The 22,088-nt window shown below is 38.4% G+C and overlaps 1 protein-coding gene across 6 annotated transcripts in view; it reads left to right on the top strand.

Annotated features, from left to right (window-relative positions):
- ldb1a (LIM domain binding 1a) overlaps positions 1-22,088 on the top strand; it is a 176,911-nt gene that overhangs the window by 151,128 nt on the left and 3,695 nt on the right. For 4 of the 6 annotated variants that reach the window (XM_028795724.2, XM_028795720.2, XM_028795721.2 and 1 more), the window contains exon 10: positions 15,375-15,523. In XM_028795724.2, coding sequence (XP_028651557.1) covers positions 15,375-15,523 — 149 coding nt within the window. The remainder of the gene's footprint in view (positions 1-15,374; positions 15,524-22,088) is intronic. The other 2 variants (XM_028795725.2, XM_028795722.2) reach the window with 1 other exon arrangement.

The raw sequence follows: 22,088 nt of genomic DNA, 5'->3' as shown, positions 1-22,088 counted from the left end.
TATTTTGGGATGGAGGCCCAAATGAACGGCTTGTACCAAGAATAAGGAGGGAGGCAGTAAAGGAGACACAGAGAAAAATGGAAAAGCAACGGGACCTGATGAAATATAAGCAGAAATGTGGAAGAGTTTAGGAGAAAGGGAGTAGATGTGTTGTGGGATCTAATGGGAGTAGTGATTTCCTACTAGCTTACCACTCTTACTTTTTGCACTTCCTGTCTTATATTAAGCTGAATGAACATTTGTTTTAAAAGCATGTGGATGGAGCCATTTTCCATGTATCGTATTCCTGCATCCAATGTTTATATATATATTGTTGTCCTTTTATTGTTCCAGAAAATACGCATGTAACAGGACATTCATTGTTCCACAAACAAAACAAAAAAAATATCGTTCATTGTGCCAAGTCCCTCTAGACTTGAATTCCATGGGTCTTTGCTGTGATTGGACTTAAAGTCAGACGGGTCATTCTGACCAAACCAAGAAGCTGCCTTCTGCATCACAAACAATAAATGTTCAATTTTGCACTTCATGTGGAAAGGAAATGAAAAGAACTTCAAACAAAGCAAGATGTGAAGTTCAAAGAATTTGCTTTATTATGAGAGAAATGAAAAAGTGATTTTCTCACTTTTCAGAAGTAAATACTATAGCTGCTATCCACACAGGTGGTGAATTAGGTGCCTCTTACAGTTCTACTTTTAATTAATTCCCTGCCACTTTTTTAAATATGTGCTACTGTAAAAAAAAAAAAAAAAAAGAAGTGTAATAAAAGGGTGTTTCAATTTCAAAGAGATCACATTCCCCAGCCACCCTTACACGGATATTTGAGGTGTCATTTAAATTTTATAGGAGTGTCCATATGTACTTTTCTATTTAGTTTCACAATTCTTCAGTTTGAAAATAACAAAAAAATGGAATGGAGTCAGGATCAGGGGGGAATCCAGTATCAAACAAATGAATTAGGCCACTGTTTTGGAAAGTAGTGGTCCAGTGTCACTGTCGCTAGTAAGTTTTAATGAAGGAGTCATCAAAAAGATTTGACCTGGGCCTAAATTGTAGCGGAGCAAAAACTGTTGATCACCCACACATTTTCATTACATGCATGTTAAGTCAGTTCAAGCCTACCATATTTGTATCCCTCACAGATAAAAAAAATTAATAATGATATGTTTCATTGAATTAATTCTGTTGTTGTTATTATTCCAAGCAAGCTCAGTGATTTAACTTGGTTGTGTATATATATTTTTTCATGAAAATCCAGTGGTTGTAACTTTTACTGAGTAGCCAGGGAGTAACATTTAGATTTCATGTTGCAAGTTGTCTATTAAAATAGAAAATTGATACGGAGAATGTCATTTCTATAACCAATGGACCACAAAGTATGCTTTTATAACGTCGTCATTCAGAGATGCCCAGGAGATATACCTAGTCTGCAAATGAAACTCTCACTATCATAAAACAGTCAAATGTGAGACACCACTATCTTTACAAGCATGATACTTTCAATGAATCTTAACCACCTCTGTCTGAAGTCCAGAAGCATAGAAGCTAAGATCACACCAGGAAAATATTCAGGCCATTCACTGACTTAACAAGAATAAGCAGAATGTTCTTTCCTTCCAACTATATGGAGACTGGCAAAGCACAATAAAGCCTTCATTAATTCAGAGTTATTAAAAGAAGAGTACATTATAGTCATTTTATCTGAGGATGATAATCAATGGATAAAGTTACTGAATCTTTGTATTATCATAGTACCCTTACCCTTTACCTGTTTTCTCAAGGGTAAGTGTTTTTGTCAAGTTTGTTATCAGGTTGGTCTACTGTTGCACTTTAAGATGAAAACACTGATACATAGATATATACGCATACACACAGACCCTAACCACAACAGTGTCCCATGAATGACACACACACTAATTAACTTTTAGCACTTTAAGCCACACAAGTGCTTTAGGAATAACACAGCTTGCCACTCAGCACTTCAAGAGACTTACTTATTATCGGCATGAACAACATACAATGTTTTAATAATATCTCAGACCTAAATATTACTTTTGGTCTACAAGAATACATTTAAACAGCAAACAGACTCAGCACTCTTGACTATAGTCCATTTTTCAGCCAAGAATACCTTCTTTACATACTGTTCCCTACTATTGAGTGGAGCTCTCACTCTCAGCCTTAATGAACCTCGCAGCACAGAGGTAATGGCGAATCTCTGGCTGCACTAGGTGCTCAAAGAAATCTAACTTATTATTTCAATCACTCTATAGACATTAAGACAAAGCATAGAAAGTTAAAAACAGCATGGTATTTATTACAGGAATAATAATAATACCACTGGAACGAAGAATAATAGAAAATAGGTACTGATAGGAAAGTCTGGATATATGTAGTCTTTAGAAGAAGCTTACAAAAAAGTTACAGATGACAAGGATGAATGTCCCAGGGCGGCTTTTGATTTAGCAATCAATGTTCATGATGCTTTTCTGACGACCAGTGACGTCTTCGTCCGTTTTTCTTCCTCCCTGCTTCCTTACGTCCTTGCTTCCCTACTCACTCCTCACGACGAGGCATATGTATTCTAAAATTGTACCAGGGGGTTTTGCAATATGTGATTGATAGATATTCTGATTGGCTGGCTGTCAATATGAAGAATTAATTCACTGTCCATTTTCCCAAACAATAAAACCTTTTATATTCTCTTGAGGTGTCAGCAGATCTTCCTTTCCCAGGTTGTAAAATAATTAGATGTCCATCCTTTCTCAGGTTATAAAGTAATTGAGCCACCAGCGTGTCTTCCTTTCTTTGTTGGAACAGCTGTTTTAAAAGTGAGGTATAACTGAGAAAAAAACATGCTTTGATTTGTCCTGAATGTAGTTCATCCGTTGTCTTGTCTTGAACAAAATATAATGAAATTTAAAACCAAAATGTACAGATTTTGTACCCCACAACACTCCATCCCTATTTTGGTCAGACAAACTAAAGATGAACTGTGAGTCCTTCAAACCCTTGGCTGTCCGGGTTGGTAGTTTGTTCCCATGCCCTTCCAGTTGCCTCCTACTGCCCAAGTACTCAGTCCCTCAAGCAGATTTGGCTCAACAAGGACATTTAAAGTACTTCACAGCTCCTACAAATAGCAGAAAAAGAAAAAAATATCAGCATATACAGTTCTTATGCTAGGATCCCATCAGATATACTGCAAAATTTGCCATGATCATTTCTTAATGATTCTATAAGCATTCTGAATCCTTGGCTAGTTGATGCTAGTAACTCCTGGAGTGTTCTGTTATTTCTTCAGCTCTTGTCTTTATTTCTTCAAGTGCTAGAGATGCTGTATGCAAGATGGAAGCTGGATTGCCTAAATCTTAAACACCTTTTCCAAGTTCGAATGATGTGTCAATTCCAAATTGTTTGCCACATTACTATGTTTGACCTAAACAATTTGAACTATTTACTCCACCCCTTGACCCCTAAGCAAAAGACAATCTATCTAAGTTATAATTGGAGTTGCTATGTAAACAACATAAATGGTTTTATAATGTCTTTGTATCTGATTACAAAATGAATGGTCCTATGAAAGAACACATTTTCTCAAACGAGGCCTTCATCTCAGCTATCAAATAAACCAAAGTAATTTCCCCTGCTCAATTTTTTCAGTTGGTAGCGAGGTCCGACTACCACCAATTCTGGCCAGAATAAATTGGGACAACCTGTATGGGGCATCAAGTGTCTTCCTATCCAACGGATCACCACTGGAAGCCTCACCCAACAGACGGACACCCTCTCCTGTTCCCTACTTGAGCAGTAAAAAATATTTTTCGATCCATTTGACTTATTCCACTACTTGGTGTTTATATTAAATGCCTCCTTCAATTTCTTAGTGTCCTTCTCTAATGTGGTCACTTTCCCATTCAAAAACTAAAAATTAACTATTGCATTGTACTTTATATTACATTTCCAAAGTTTCATATAAATTCTCTATGATAAACTTCACATTTCTCTACTCTGTTTTATACAATTTAGGATACCAGTTTGTCAAAAGGCCCAAAAAACTTCTCTAACCTTAGTTGTTCTAACCAAATTGTGTTCAAGCTTTCTTTACCTTGTTATTTTTTGTAGCACACATTATTGGACCAATTTACTCACTAAATAATTTCATTAACAAAACAGCAAATCTAACATTCTAGTTTAGAATTTGAAGCTGAAATGTATCCAATTAATTTAGCTTTAATGTCCAATTCCTCATGTTATATTCCTGAGTTTTATGGTTCCCTCTGAGACATGCACTACCCCCAATACCTAACTATGGTAGCCATAAAAGGCACACCAGGTGTGAGGTGGTTTGTGGCGTGGTGCATAGCTCAGCTGTAGTTAGAGTGGGACTAGCCTGATGGAATCACAGAACTCAGTGCCATTTGCCACCCCTTCAAATGTAGCAAATGTTATAGTGCACCTTGAGCACAAATCTTTGGAGGACCACCAGAGGAATGTTAACTGCCTTCATGCTAGAGCATCACTTCCACTGTCACAGTCACTGTTGTGCAGCTCCCTGCCTCTAAGTGACTAAGATTATAGTCCTTAGGGCATCCAGCATTCCATTTATCCCCCTCTTTGTACTCACTTAGCATACTACAATCCTTTCCAAAACTGGCCTTCCACTCATGCCCCTTTACACCTTTCCATTACCCACAAAGCACAGAAAATATCTGTGGCCTAATAGGCCTCAAAAAGATGGAGGGAAATAGCCTGTTTCAAAGTTACCATTAAAACACAAGACATTATATTGACATTTAACCAAACTCAGAATGGACATCACTGTAAGTCACCTAGTTCAGCATAGTGGGCTTACACGTCAATTTACAGGCTACAAAAATTAAAACAAATGCTAAATAAGGCATAACCTATCTGTCTAGGCCTTTTGGACAAAGTGATTCCCTCATAGACTTTTTGATTGTCTTGTTCATTGTTCTCTCTTTGGGCCCTATGAAATCCCTAAAAATGTGTCCTAAACTGTCCTGTCTTGCCCTTAGAAACCAGCTTCCCTCTGCATGCAGTACATCCCATGTTATGTGCTTATGGAAAGAACACTTAGCTTTTGTCTGTCAGTGTCCAGTTGTCTTGTCCTCTGTCCAGTGCTTGACAATGACGGTGATGCAGTCCCATGGCCTCTTTCAGCAGGATTCTGATGCTTGCTTCAGGTCCTAGTGTAAAAACTTTGTCGCACACAAATTCAGTTCAAAATAAACAGTTCATTCCGGTTCTAATAAAGTGTATAGAAATGGATGCAAGAAAGTATTTTCTAGCTTTCAGTCAAATCAAGTCTAATGTCCTTTTTATTTTCAGCAGCCACTGTTTCTCATTTTCTGGATGTTCTTCCTAGACTATTAATCCAGACCTTGTTATCAGATGTAATTTATTAATAGTGCTGCAATTCGCCATACCTTGTCCACCTAGCCAGAGTGATTGAAATAACACAAATTTCTTATTGAGAGAGAGCGCTCACATATTTTATTAAAATGTCTGCCTTCTGCCCCTGCTTCACAATAACTCATAGAGCTCTTTACCTAGCAAACAGACTTAACAAATATGTGTCACCTGACTTACTTCCTGCTTTGGTGCTCATGTAACAAGACCCTAAAAACCACCTAGTTGTTAGTGTGAATCACAACAGGCCTTTCGGTATGTCCTTCTTAACATCAAAGCAACAGCTTTCAACTCAGCTCACTAGCTAGGTTCTCCACCCCTTTGTTCTACATGCTGAGCACTAGAAACTGAATATTAAGCCGCAGCCTTCCATTTTCTTATTCCCCATATAAATGTGCTGCTTGAAAACCCAAAAATAATTTAATTCCAACTAACTGCTAAAATGGCCATTCCAAATTCACTTTTAATTCAAATACTTTCAAAAGCTTTCATATAAAAACACTTACTTTGCTTTCATTTCCTCTATTTCTTTCTTTAATTCACTTAGTTTTCAGTCCCATTATTCAACTCATGAACTGCAGTCTGCAATGGCTATACAAATCCGCCAGTTGCTCCAAATTCAATGTCCAAATCAAATTTTATCTTAGCACTGGTTACTAAGTTATGGATTAACTATTGGTATAACATATTTTTAAATACTGGATAAACATCACAATTATACAGAGAATGCAGTACAGTAGAGAATAATGGAAGAAAACATTCTTACTCTTTTCCTTTTCTTTCAGTCCTCTGCTTTCACTTGCAGTTTGGCATTGGCTGTTTTTTATACTACCACATGCCATTTTTCATACCAATTGTTGCATTTGACCATCACTAAACAAATGCACATCATATTGTCACTTACACTTTCCTTCATTACCACATACAAGTAACCCTCACATTATAGCAGCTTTCCTTGTACACTGTGTCTCCAATATAAATATTGTTTTTTCTGCAGCACTAATCAACATTGGCTTTGAAAGGAGTGCTCCCAATAACCAGCTTCATTTCTACTGCTATTGCTGGATATTTCACTACCCTATAGCCTGCAATAGCTGTTCACCTTTAAACTTATCAGGATCAATGCTCCTTCAGTTTTAAATGAAAATCAATGTTTAAAAAGCGTCTTTCCTTAAAACAATTGTCATATGTGTGCAGGTCTCCACTATCACACCGCTTATGTCAGTTGTAGGGGACCACCTGTCAAACGCTGGCCTCAGGGGTTTTCCCCCCCCCCCCCCCCCCTCGCTGAGACCTGAAAACTGCTTCTCCCCCGCTGTTTTCTGCTGCTGCTGCAAGCTACTCTTACCAAGACGCTCGCTTTGCCACCATAAAACACCTCTGCCTGTTCTTCTTGCTCAACTAACAACATACTTGAGCGATTGCCTCCTATCCCATCAGCAATCTGCACTGCTATAAACTGTGCTCCCGTGTGCAGCGTTAACAGCTGCAAGTCCTTTTGGAGAAGGGTCTGGCTGCAGACCGTGCACTCTCAGCCACATGCACGCTCAGCCACTGACGTCAGATGCACGCTCAGCCACAATAGGAAGTGCAACAGGGGAGCCGTTTCCTGATTGCTAAGTTGGTACGTTTGCTAGTTATAGTCTTACCATTTATGAACGATATGGAATATTCTTAATCATGTTAACTTGTGCATATTCACGTTGTTTGGCTGGCTTGTGTTGGTTTATTAACATGTTTACCATTTTAACAGATCAAGTTAACCAAGGTAAATGCTTGCCTGTTATTGTGATTACTAGCAGCATGGCCGTGGTAGCGTAGCGAGAGCGCTGATGTTTAGAGCGTGCTAGTTTAGTGTTCCCGCTGTTATCCCAAGGAAAAAACAATTATGCAACCATCATAACTTGCTAACATCATTTAAATTTAATGTATACAGTATTTACGTGTGAATAGAGTAAAATGAAAATAAAACAAATAGAACAATTCTGCGTTGTTAATAATCTTATATATCAGAACTGTAATACGTACTATACTTTACATGTCATGAGGTACCAAACTGTGATTAATAATTGGTGGAGGGAAAAGGACATTGGACACATCAGTAATCAAATGTTTATATATTTATTTATACATAAGACCTTCCTCCCCCTTCAAAAAAAAACCCCAACAACAAAACACAAACCAATAAAAAACATTAATTTAGTTAAGGAGGCAGCAGTACATAGTGAACTTCCTGCAATTCACCATTTCATCTAAAAATCTGTGCATGTCTTGCACATGGCTAAACCCAAAACAAAATGGAGCCAGAACATCATCTCTATTAACTAGTGAATCTTCCTCTGCATTCATTGCTTCGTACTCCTGCAGAGCCTTCCCAGCATCTTCCTCTGTCATAGTCAGTATCTGGGGCAACTGGATCAGACCAATGAATTGGTGTTGGCTGTCACTGCACCACTGACTGGCTGTTTTTGTGTGTGCAAGGACAGATACCTTAGACAGGAATAAAAATTTGGTGTATGTATGTGTTTTATGCAATTATTATTGATATATAAAAAACTGATAAAAAAATTTACTTGTACTTCTGGCGGTATTGATGCATCCTCACATTCATCCTGTGCCTGCAAAACATAACACTTAGTTACAGTTATCTGGCTATGTGGTGGTTTCAGGACAGTACTACCTCTCTGGGGAAAAAAATAACTGGACCACCTTGGATTACGTGCAGACATCCCACATTTTCTGTACTTCCAGATGTCCACTGCATTCTGATATAAGCGTCATGACTCCCTCAGACAACACAGAATATCGCAAATAGGTGGTTTTTGTGGGCAAGAGTCTGTATGAGACTGAGGGGGCATTCTGATTGGCCTCTCTTTGTGCTAAGTAAACCTACATGATTTTTCTGTACATGGGGCAAACACACCTTAGGGTCCAATTTGGATTCATATAATTTGTGGCTACATCTCATAACTTTTATTTATGCTACCGTCCATTACGATCTTTTTATCACAAAGGAGTTTTCAATTTTCTAATGTGTTATACAAGTACCATATTGGTTATCTCCCTGAATTGAGTTTTGCTGGGTTGGATATCTGCATCTTTGCCAGCTTTCAAAACGATACGAATTAGCCAGATAAGTTGACAATGTTGGGCACATAAATACCCACTTGCATTGTTTGTGCATCTGCTGATTTAGATGGTCCAGTCTTGAAAAAGTCTCTATTAATTTGAAACAAGTGCCATTTACCAATGTTTTTGTGAGTACAGGATGTGCCATCAGTCGAATTATAGCAGACCATGACTCTACCGAGACGGCTATAATAATGTATTGTAGGCTCATGTATGGATAGCGTAATCTGCTTATTGGAGCCACCAAATTCCACCAGAACAGAAAATGGGACACAAGCTGCCCGTGCTGCTTTTTGCCGTTTTAGGCAAACTGCCTTCTTTTCATTCCCAAAAAATTTAAGGGCCACCATTTCATCTAGCACAATGGGATTTAAGATATCTTCAAAAGCAGTGTCCTGGCAATAATCAAGTGAGCCGAGATGTTCACACTGACTAAAAGGCAATCCACTTCTCTGAGCCAAAAGGTGGAATTGGCAGCATTCCTCCAGTTCTCATTTAACATGTTGAATGTTGCCTGTTGTCTTCCTTTGTACATGGACCGGAACAGAAAAACCATGGCCAGTTCGTTGAACTACTGACACTCCATTAGATACATCAACACAAATGCTGGAAAGATGAGACATGAGTGTTGCATCCTGGGATATGTCTGTATGTTTTCTTAAGATGTGTGTGTCCAAATTCTTTTTGAGCAAATCTAATGAGCAATGAGGGCACTTTCTTGTATTTCTTGTTTTAGAACTGTTTTCTGGACCCAGCTCATTAGCTTGGGAGGGCTCTTGTACTGGTAGCGGTATGGTATGGGAAGGTTTTTGTGCCGGAACAGGTAGGTTGTGGGAAGATTCTTGTGCTGGAAAAAGTAGGCTGTGGGAAGGCTCAGATGCAGATTTTGAGCATATTTTTAGATGACAGTCCATACTGTTTCTTCTAAGTATTGTCTTCATGCAAAATGGACAATGGTAGTGACCCTCAGACCTACATGGCAGATGGCAACGACATATTCTGTTATGTGTTAGAAATAAGAACAAGTAAAAGGTAACAAGTCAGTAAATAAATTAATCTTGAAACAAAGCATTCAGATGCTAAACAATGGGACTATTGTGGCTATTATGTGGGCTGTATCATGGTCTGTGTCCAGTAAATTTACAAGCACCTTAAGTGATTTTTTTCCATGTCTGTACAATGCCTTAAAGTAGACTGAAAACAGACTCTGTTACATGGGGGACTCTTACCAAATTTTTAAAATAATATTTTTCTCATGTCTTGCTAAAGTTTCCAGGTTTTTTGTACTTTAACATGCAAGAGTTCAGTGTATTTTTGCACATTAATTATTCATTCACCCTAGTTATATTGTAATAATCCACCTTGCATTACCTTCAAAAATGATTGCATTTTTTAAATGTCCATCTAAATGCTGTTGGATTCTTGCCAACCTCATAGACTGTAGGGCAGGGCATAGTGAACAATGATACAAAGTGCAACAATTCGTGCACTTTTGTGGCACAATAGCCTCACATCTTATGGAGGGGTGCATCTGTAAAAGCACAAAGAAACGACACATCTTTGTTTTGTTAATAAGCTTGATAAACATTTTTAAATCACTTTAATTCACACGAATTTAAATACGCTTCTGATATCTTAAGGTCGTAGACATGTGTCTATTTAACGGTAAGATAACGTGAGCTAACTGGCTAGTAGTCACCGTAACTGAAAACAAACTCACTCCAGTCATTAAAGAAAGAAGTTACTTAACGCACTTGACCAAAGCATTTACACTGCAATAATGTGTGTATGGCATGAAATAAAATAAAACGTAACTATATAATTCGGTAAAAGAAATAATAAAACGTAACTATATAATTTGGTAAAAGAAAAAATAAAACGTAAATTAACGTTCGTGTTGGCCTCGAAAACTAAGTTGGTGCTTGAGCGTCGGTTGCACTTCCTATTGTGGCTGAGCGTGCATCTGACGTCAGTGGCTGAGCGTGCATGTGGCTGAGAGTGCACAGTCTGCAGCCAGACCCTTTTGGGTCCTTTACTTTCAACAAAAGCAGCTCTCTTATCAGCAAAAGATCCCGTAATTAAAGAGCATGCTTTAACACTGAGCGGTCGTTGCTTAATCTGTATGGCATTCTCCTTGTACATCGTTACGTGTACTGCTAGCTGCTCAGTGACTTTTTAGCCAGGTATTTCTTATCTCTCTTGCCTCCTCAACTAACTGCTTTATAATGATTAACCATACACAACCTGTATGAGCAGCAGACAAGTATAGGTTTTCTATTTTAGCCACCTTTGCCTCCACTTTATGCAGGGACGGCTTATCTGCGTGTTTGACTAGCGCAGCTGCTGCGGCTGACTCCGCCCTCCTTGGAGAAAGCACAACAGCCTCCGATTCTACACTGTCTACAGCCATTGCCGTTAACGTTGCTGTTACCTCCGTTTTTAGAGGAGAAAACACAGCTGTAACAGCTGATTCTACCTTACACTTAAAAAAACTTTAGAAATGCTGTTGATGCACGCTGACATGTGCCGGCTGTATGCCAGCAGGCGATTACAACATATTCGCCGCCTGTGGACGATCCAACCCCGTCTTTGAAAAATGTAACCAAACACACAAAAATGCAACACACGATTACTCCGTGAACCCTGCAGCTTTGCCAAAAATGTATTAGCCTAGTATTTCCCTCTACTTACCCTTTACCTGTTTTATCAAGGGTAAGTGTTCTCCTCAAGTTCGTTATCAGGTTGGTCAACTGTTGCACACATACATAGATATACGCATACACACAGACCCTAACCACAACAGTGCCCCATGAATGACACACACACTGATTAACCTTTAGCACTTTAAACCACACAAATGCTTTAGGAATAACACGGCCTGTCACTCAGCACTTCAATAGATTTACTTATCATCGGCACAAACAACATACGATGTTTTAATGAGATCTCAAGAATGCATTTCAACATACAAAGACTCCGCACTCTTGACTATAGACCATTTATTAGCCAAGAATACCTTCTTTACGTACTGTTCCCTACTATTGAGTGGAGCTCTCACTCTCAGCCTTAATGAACCTCGCAGCACAGCGGTAATGGCGAATCTCTGGCTGCACTAGGTGCTCAAAGAAATCTAACTTATTATTTCAATCACTCTATAGACATTAAGACAAAGCATAAAAAGTTAAAAGCAGCATGGTATTTATTACAGGAATAATAATACAGTAATCCCTCCTCCATCGCGGGGGTTGCGTTCCAGAGCCACCCGCGAAATAAGAAAATCCGCGAAGTAGAAACCATATGTTTATATGGTTATTTTTATATTGTCATGCTTGGGTCACAGATTTGCACAGAAACACAGGAGGTTGTAGAGAGACAGGAACGTTATTCAAACACTGCAAACAAACATTTGTCTCTTTTTCAAAAGTTTAAACTGTGCTCCATGACAAGACAGAGATGACAGTTCTGTCTCACAATTAAAAGAATGCAAACATATCTTCCTCTTCAAAGGAGTGTGTGTCAGGAGCACAGAATGTCACATAGATAGAGAAAACAATCTCTAGCAAACAAATCAATAGGGCTGTTTGGCTTTTAAGTATGCGAAGCACCGCGGCACAAAGCTGTTGAAGGCGGCAGCTCACACCCCCTCCGTCAGGAGCAGGGAGAGAGAGAGACAGAGTTTGTTTTTCAGTCAAAAATCAATACGTGCCCTTCGAGCTTTTAAGTATGCGAAGCACCGTGCAGCATGTCGTTTCAGGAAGCAGCTGCACAAAAGATAGCAACGTGAAGATGATCTTTCAGCATTTTTAGACGAGCGTCCATATCGTCTAGGTGTGCGAACAGCCCCCCTGCTCAATCCCCATACGTCAGGATCAGAGAAAGTCAGCGCAAGAGAGAGAGAAGAGTAAGCAATCTAGCTTCTCAGCCATCTGCCAATAGCGTCCCTTGTATGAAATCAACTGGGCAAACCAACTGAGGAAGCATGTACCAGAAATTAAAAGACCCATTGTCCGCAGAAATCCACAAACCAGCAAAAAATCCGCGATATATATTTAAATATGCTTACATATAAAATCCGCGATGGAGTGAAGCCGCGAAAGGCGAAGCGCGATATAGCGAGGGATCACTGTACCACTGGAACGAAAAATAATAGAAAATAGGTACAGATAGGAAAGTCTGGATGTATATAGTCTTTAGAAAAAGCTTACGAAAAAGTTACAGATGACAAGGATGAATGTCCCAGGGCGGCGTTTGATTTAGCAATCAATGTTCATGATGTTTTTCTGATGAGCAGTGACGTCTTCGTCCGTTCTTCTTCCTCACTCCTTCCTTATGTCCTTACTTCCCTACTCACTCCTCAGACGAGGAATATTTATTCTAAAATTGTACTAGGGGTTTTTGCAATATGTGATTGATAAATATTCTGATTGGCAGGCTGTCAATATGAAGAATTAATTCACTGTCCGTTTTCCCAAACAATAAAACCTTTTATGTTCTTTGAGGTGTTGGCAGATCTTCCTTTTCCAGGCTGTAAAATTATTAGATGTCCATCCTTTCTTAGGTTATAAAGTAATTGAGCCACCAGCATGTCTTCCTTTCTTTGTTGGAATAGCTGTTTTAAAAGTGAGGTATAACTGCGAAAAAAAAAAACATGCTTTGATTTGTCCGGAATGTAGTTCATCTGTTGTCTTGTCTTGAACAAAATATAATGGAAATATAAACCAAAATGTACAGATTTCGTACCCCACAACAATCTTTCAAATCTACCTGATTGTTACCAGCAACTGCTGTATGTCATTTGCATATCTTGGCAGAGAATATCCAAAGTCAATTCATAGATGGTGTCAAGCTGATCATGTTTCTTGACTGATAATCAAATCTGCAAATATGTCCAATATTTTGACAGAGGAGAAATCGGAGGATAACAATAGGCTTGTGTATGGGGGAAGTCCAGGTGTATAGCACAAGCCCTTTTTGTGCTAAGTGCTGCTTTTGTGTCATTTGTTTAATGCTTTCCAAGGGGTGCACCCCTGGTTGCAAGGCTTCTGAATCCTGACTTTATAGCGCCAAACATGGAATGAATTTTTAAATTGCCTCAATGAGTATTGTAAGGTTTGTGCTCTGAAATTGATGTCTCAAACATAGAATGAAAATTTAATTTTGTTACAAATTTTCTCCTGTGCCTTGTTAACATGAACTCAGATCACCATGGATGAATTGAATGTAATCAGTTGTATTCAGCCAGTCATCTTTAAATTCAGCCTCTGACATCATAAATCTGGAAGTGCATGAAAAGAACACAAAATCTCTATTTCATAAAAATGACCTCTCATTCTCATTCACAAAAATGTATGGAAAATCCTCTGAGCATGGACGAAGAAAAAACACTAAATTCTGAAGCCAACTTTTTTTCATGAAACTGTCTGATTTTGAGTTCTTTGATGATCTAGGACTGGTAGTTAACCATGGTGCGAGGACTACTTGAACCTATGACCAAGAGTCCCTGAAATATCTAATGCTGAAAACAGCCAGCATGAAGAATAAGTGTTTGACCAGTTCTTTAGATATTTTGCATGCGTTCACATTCCTGTTCTATTATCTGTGCCACAATATTTGTGATGGAAGGGAACTCATATTGTTAGAAACGGGGCTGGCATTTTTCATTAACTGAACTCATCCAGCAGGAGATTAACTCTTTGAGGGCTGAATATTTTTTCCAAAAAACAGTTTCTGAAAAGCAATGGTTTCACACAGAAATCAACATAAAACATCTGTTGCTGCATGCTGTGGCTGCCAGTTTGCCAAGAATGTGCAGCAGGCTGTCTTTGCGTGGCTGGGACAAAGTCGCAGTGCATTGCAATCTGGTTTCTACCTCTTATCATTGTTAAGTGGCAGTCCTCCCTGGCGAACAATGTCAGTACAACAATTAGCTGGGGACCAATCAGCTGGAGCTGGAACCTCACATTCATTTTCAATCACTTGTATCAAAATCTGAGTCTGACAAGTCATAGTCCAATTCAGAGATAATAGGCAAAACATTGTCCACGGAGTATTTTGCTTTACGCATTCGCTTTGATCTTTCACCAGATGTCAGTGCCATTTTTGCCGTTGTTTGCGGCTTGCTACTCACGCGAGCGCAGGAAATCTCAGTCATACCAATGAATCTAACTTTCCTTCTAACAACGAGAGTCAAACTAAAACATAACGGTTGGTTTTGTCACAGTTTACAGTCCGTTACCATCATCAACTCCTCCTTTTGACAAAAGTCAACATCAGCCCTGAAAGAGTTAAGGACAGCGTTTCGTTTTATTGACATCATAGACCAATTCTGCCACCACCTCTACATGGACCTCTGAGTGCATGAAAATATGTCTTGAAAATAAAATTATACAAGGGAAACATGGAACACTCACACTGAATGACAGGCTCACTTGTCCAGCAAACAATGCAGATATGCAAAGCTTTGCTTATATCTGATCTGACACAGTCCACTATACAAATGTTGGCTTGTCTGTTAAAATCCACCTGGGAGAGTTCATATTTTTTCCACTTTAAAGCATGAAATGTATATCAGAAATTCGTTATTGTCAAACAATTTTTGGTTGTAGTGGGTATTTTCTCTTTGTGACACATTTTCATGTGTGAAGATTGTGGTATATTTTTTCTTCATTTGTTAGTTGTTTCTAGTTCTGTATGAAGTTAATTTCAGTGTTTTGATTGAACCAAAATCATTCTTTGAGTTAGCACCTACAGATTACAGTGTGTTCATTATTTCATCATTTATTTATTTTTAATGCACTTTTAACTCACTATTTACCTAGCGGAGCCAGCAAGGCAGGCACCAAGCAAACGCAGAAAACGGAAGATGTCAGGAGGCAGTACTATGAGCTCTGGAGGAGGGACCAATAGTAACAGTAACAGCAAGAAGAAGAGTCCTGCCAGCAGTTTTGCTCTCTCCAGTCAGGTACCTGTAAGCATCTGGTTTTTCATCATTTATAACAATAAACAACCAAAGGGAGAAATCATGTATAGTGAGCAAAGCTACAGTTATTTTTCAGGAATTTTCTGGAGTTGGAAATTAGAAAAGCAGAGAACTTAGTTATTCCAGATAGTATTAATTTGAGTATTGAAAAGAGGGGTGGTGAAATATGACTCAACGGTAGGCCATTAGTTATACATTTAAGTAACATAGTTGTTCTGGAGAAGTGGGGCTGGATGATGTGACTCTAATAATTATCACAGTAAATTTTTCACAATGTGCAACTAAGGTCTTGTGTACATTGTGATTAGAGCAAAAGTAAACAGCTCAAAAGTAATGACACAAATGCACAAAATATAAGGACTGAGCCATGTTCCTTTAATAAGAGTAGAGGAAGTGATATGTTAAGGTCGGACTCCAGATCACATGTTCTATATTGTAGCCTGTTTTTCTCGATCTTTATTTATTGTAATGTAGTCACCTACGTTAAGATACTGTGCATTTTAAATATTGGTTTATTTCTTTTGTTTTAGGTATGTTTTTGTGAGTTTATTAAGTAGTAAGTCACTGTCGAAGCTGTAGTTGATCCTATACGATGTTGCTTGCAGTAGGTTCCAGGTGATTAATAATTTTGCTTTTATGTGGAAAACATTTTTATATTCACACATGCTTGGTCTGTTACATTATACACCACTGCCTAAATATACAAGTAATTGGAACATTCATGCATCTCAGTACAGTCCTTTACACTCCTGTAATGCAATTAGCCTAGAGTCAAATGTAGTATTAGATAACTTTATTTAAGTATCCTTTTTCCCTATCATATAGATACTTTTATCAAACGACATATTGAGATTCAAAAATTACTAACGCTATACGTGTCTCAATAAATCTATTGTCAAACCTACTTAATCCAATTCAAGGATACAGAGGTTTGAATATATCTCGGCAGAAACATCATGTAAAAGAAAGAAACCATCCCTAGACAGGGCACTAGTCCACATCAAGGCACAACCCACACTCAAACAGTAAATTTACATTTGTTCTTGTGTTGTAGTCATTTTAGATTCAGTGCAGACATAATGGATTTTCATAGTATCAGGGGGAGAATACAGCACCACACTCTGTGTACCTAAATAAATTCACACATTAGTACAAATCAACATTAATATATACAGAATAATTTAATAAATACAGAATAACTAAGAACTGTTTATTAACTCTTTGAGGGCTGAATATTTTTTTCCAAAAAACTCAGTTTTCTGAAAAGCACATAAAGTGATGTTTTCACCTATAAATCAAAACAAAACTTCTGTGGCTGTGTACTGTGTCTGCTGTTGGTGCCTGTTGAACCAGTAGTGATTTTCAGTGTTATGAACGGCGTCTCTAGCAGCAACGGCTGCATGGGGTCAGTTCGATAGCCAGCAGGTGGGTCACAGTGACCGTTTCACTGCGACGCAATCTGGTTTATACCACTTGTCATCGTAAGTGGTGGTCTTCCCAGGCTAATGTTGTTGTAAGTGCATCAGCTACACAAATGTGTTTGGCACCCCTGATCAGCTGGAGAACGATCAGCTGATACTGGTACCTCACTTTCATTTTCGATCTCCATGTCCACATCACATTAGAACTGGAGTCCAACAAGTCAGAGTTTGATTCAGCGATAATATTCAAACCATCATCTAAGGAGTATTTTGCTTTGCACATTCGCTTTGGTCTCTCACTAGATGTCGAGGCCATTTTAGAGGTTGTTTGCTCTTTGCTACTTATGCGTGCGCAGGGAATCAAGGTCAAATCAGTGAAGCTAACTTTCCTTCTAGTAAACAGAGTTGATCTAAAACGTAACAGCAAGCTTAGTCACAGTTTACAGCTGATTACCATGCTCTCCCCCTGAATTTTGACAAAAGTCAACATCCACCCTGAAGAAGTTAATATTCTTAATGACAAAATGTAAAAAAATGTGTAGTGATGTTCAGTGTTATGTACGATAAATAGTAAGCCGTTGATAACAACAAATCTTGCTTTTGGGCACAAAACGCGGAGTAAATGGCAGAGCCTCCCTGTCAAGTCATAAAAAGGTGGTGAAATCAAGGCCTCTGAGAGTTTGGATACTCATAGCAAAATGCTGTGCTGGCTATAGTAAATTTGTTTATCTATAGGCTTAGAAAAGGTCTTACTTCTTCAGTCAGTATGTAAAGCATACTGTGAAGTTACAGATATCAAAATATTATGTAAGGTGAAGCTAAAGTGAGAGAGTAAGCGATGCTTTTCACACCTTTTGTATATCAGGAAGTTGATTAAAGAATAACTGGAAACTGGTATATAGAGACTTAAGAACAGATGTCAGATGGATATCCTTCCTTATTCTAAGTATGGTTTTTACAACATTTTAAATGAATGCCAGGCAGGAATAAAATTTCTTTGAATAAGCCTGTAAGTGCAGCATTGCAGTGTTGAGTGAAACAAACAATTTAAATAAATGTTTCTGTATACCTCCTAATGAGAAATTGTAGAGGAAAGCAAGGATAACATCAACCACAAAAAAATGATCAGTTTCAAATATAAATTTTTCCCTCAAAATGAGGTAACAGTAGAACTATGCCATTTATGTATTATCCTGGAAAAATTTAACTTGTTTGGATTTCCTTAATTTAAAAAGCAAACATTGTTGTAAACAGACTTGATATTTGTACTTACTTGTCTAGTTAACCTAATTTTACTTTGTAGAATTCTGTACTTGAGCATTAAGTTTTAAGGTGTTTTTAAGCTGGGTAAAACTAACCCCACTTGCTCCAATCAGCATTTTTATTGAAATCTCATATGTGCAAAAAGAGAAAAAATAAGTACAGAGTTTACTACAGTGACATGCAAGAGTTTGGGCACCCTTGCTTAAAATGTCCGTTACTGTGAATACCGTAGATACTCGCGTATTAGTCAATCTCGCAGATAAGTCGAGTGTATTGTTTAAGCCGAAAATTATGAAACTTGTTATGACCCACGTATAAGTCGAGGGTAAAACTTGACAGCTATCAGAGATAGAGGGCGACAATCAGCTGTTAATGGCGACAAAACTCACTGTCACGTCACAGGCATTCCCTCTGTGCTTGGAGAAATGCTAGACTCGTTGACTCAGCAACTAATCCTTGCGTGTGCGTGAGTTGCGAAATGTAAACAAAGGCAAGATGGTGTCGATATGTCACAAGGCAGCGAAGCGAGTGCAGAAAAGAAAACACTTGGCAGACGATGTTTTGCACATTATCGCTGAGTCGGACTGTGATTTTTCAGAATCGGATTTTATTAACAGTAATCAGGAATCGAGCAAGAGAGTGAGAAGCTGGCATCAGCTGATCGGACACCAGTCGATGCCGCGCCAGCTGATCGGCTGCCAGCTGAACGCATTCCCGCAGCCGATGCAGCTACGGCAAGGTTCGCGTGGGAGGAATACCCAGACATTGATCCGTGGTAGCCGAACTGGCTACCGGACTTCACAAGACAGCATGGCTTGCTGTTGGACACGACAGATCACCCGCTGCTGGACTATTTCAGGCTGCTCTCTCCTGATGCTGCTTTTCAGCTACTGTCAGACGAGGCAAACAGGTAGGCAGAGAAATTTTTTGAATCGCGGGCTGCGCTTGCATCGCATTGATAGCGTGCGTTGCCTTGGTTCTTTTGATTCCAAATCTGGTTGCACATGGCAGCTAATGGTATGTTTGTTATCCAAAACCTGCAAAAGCTAATGCTCAAATTCAAGTATTTCACAGTGTAAAGAATTATTTAATGAAATTAGAAAAAAATTAGCTTATTAGCAATAGTATTGCTGGCTTATAATTATTTCAAAGACCATGGGAAATGGCAGATGACCGGTGACTTAACACCGTGAAGCGTTGAGTGTACGATGTCATTACCCAAATTCTATGGACAATTGTGTTGCCCCGCGGATAAGTCAATTCTGTTTTTTTGAATGAATTTTAAGGCATAAATTTTTCGACTTATATGCGAGTATCTACTGTAGTTAAGTAGCAGAAGATGAACTGATCACCAGCAGGCATACATTTAAAGATGACATATTTCTTTAATATTTTAAGCAAGATTACATTTTTATTTCCATCATTCAAAGGTATAAAGTACCAAAAAAATGAAAGGGGCCTGAAGCAAAAGTTTGGACTCCCATCATGGTCAGTACTTAGTAACACCCACTTTGGCAAGTATCACAGCTTGTCAACACTTTTTGTAGCTGGCTAAGAGTCTTTCGGTTCTTACTTGCGGTATTTTCGCCCATTCATCCTTGCATGCATCGCTCTTTTGAGATCTATCCACAGATTTTCAATGATGTAGGCGAGGGACAAAGCAAAACCATCAACTTGTGCATCTTGAGGTATTTCATTGTAGATTTTGAGGTGTGTTTCAGATCATCTTGTTGTAGGGCCCATCTTCTTTTTAACTTCAACTTTTTTACAGAAAGTGTGATGTTTGCTTCCAGGATTTGCTGGTATTTATTTGAATCCGTTCTTCCCTGTGATCAGTCCAACCCCCATGCTTAATAGATGGAGAGGTGTTTTTTTCCTTGAATTCAGCACCCTTTTTTTCCTCCAATCAAACCTTTGCACGTTGTGGTGAAAAACTTATATTTTGACTTCTTCGGTTCACAGGACTTGTTTCCAAAATTCATCAGACTTGTTTAGATGTTCATTTGAAAATGTGCTGAATTTTGTGGCTAAGATGGAGGAAGGGTCTTGTTCAGCTGACTGTACCGTGAAGGTCATATTTGTTCAGGTGTTCCTGCACAGTAGAACAGTGCACCACCACTCCAGTGTCTGTTAGATCTTTCTGAAGGTCTTTTGTAGTCAATGGGTGGATTTTATTTGCTTTTCTAGCAATCCAATGAGCAGTTCTTTCAGAAAGTTTTCTTGGTCTTTCAGTCCTCAACTTCATCTTCTTGTAGCCTTCTTGTGCTTTGTGAACATCAATTATTTTATTTTTCAGAGTGCTAGGCAGCTGCTTAGAGGAGTCCATGGGTGCTGATTGTCGGGACAAGGTTTGAGGAGTAGAGAATTTATACATATTTGCATCACCTGGGCTTTCCTAATGATGACTGGGAACAAGCCATAGCCCTAAGTAGCTAATGAAGGTGTGAGACCTTGGTAAAAGTTATCTGTGAGACCTTGGATATCTTAAGTACCAAAACTTTTGCATGGTACTCCTTTCCTTTTTTTCACTGTACAATTGTACTAAACAAAAACAATAAATTAATCTCTCATAAAATACTAAAAAGAAATGTCATCTCTAATTTTATGTTTTTTGGTGATCACTTCATCTTTTGCTCACTTAACTATTCACAGTAATGGACATTTTAAGCAGTGGTGCCCAAACTTTTGCATGCCACTGTATTTGTCTGTAGATACTGTATGTTCAATTCAAAAACTGAAATATTCAGCTCAAATTCTTATTTAGCTTGCAGATCTTAATAACTGGTTAAGCCGCATCTTTCCACATTAACAGCTTTTAGCCTTTCATATGGGTGCAAGTGCCCCATACCCCACAAATAGCTCTTGGTAGTTTTGAGGCTAGCTAGCTGTCACTACTCAGAGCATTTCACAGATTCTTGTTTGAATTGCGGTCAGAACTGGAAGTTGACCTCTCAAGGAAGCTTAAATAAATCGCTCAGTCCTTGTTATACTTCACTTTTGGGTGGTAGTTTTGGGGGACATATGCACAGTGTTGCATTTGTAGCACTTTGAGATTGGGCCAAATATCTAAATCTTAGTCTTCTTTTTAATAAAGCATTTGTTTCTTGCCACACTCCCATATAGGACACCGTTGTGCAGAGCTTTTAATACAGCTGAGCAGTATAGCTTTACTTTGCACTAAATGTAATTACAGTTCTTTCAACATAACTTCTGCTCTCTCAGTGGCTTCCCTCAACCTGACTGGGTTGATGCTGCTTGAATTGATCGATTCTTGCGCCACAGAGGGACATAAAAGTACTTCGATGAAATTCTATGCTGTTCTTCTATCCTGTGCATTTTAATAGTATCTCACTTTAATGTCTTTCTTTTTCTCCTTTTTGGACCTTTTATTTCAGATTTACTGTTTACACTAACCAGACAGAGCTTTATGTATATGTCTGTATGTACATCATTTATATAAACAGTAAACATAATTTCAGTGGTATAGGCAGAGCATAATATTGAGGCAGTTTTTTTCTTGTTAGACAATTTGGGGCTGTCAGAGCACGGGGCCTTAATTTTCATGCAAGCTTTAAATTTCATTTTTTGATTAATATGTCTGCTGACAAATTTGTCTTGGATTTTTTTTTCATTTGTCTTAGAATCATTTTTGCAATAAAGTACAGATTGGAAAACAATGTAGTATTTATAATTCAGCAAACTCTCAAACTTTTAGTAGTCTAAATACCTTATAAATCACTGTACCTTGTTAAAAATTACTTAGTAGTAAGTTTTTCAACTATTTGATTAAAGGCATTATACATTTATAAGGCGAGGGTAAGAGAAGCAATGAACTTCTTCCAAGGAGCAATTTTGTGCATTTGTTACTT

This window comes from Erpetoichthys calabaricus, chromosome 2, assembly GCF_900747795.2.
Source record: "Erpetoichthys calabaricus chromosome 2, fErpCal1.3, whole genome shotgun sequence".
Taxonomy (NCBI): Eukaryota; Metazoa; Chordata; class Cladistia; order Polypteriformes; family Polypteridae; genus Erpetoichthys; species Erpetoichthys calabaricus.
Note: the sequence above shows the minus strand (reverse complement) of the source record. Positions and strands in the feature narration are given on the sequence as shown.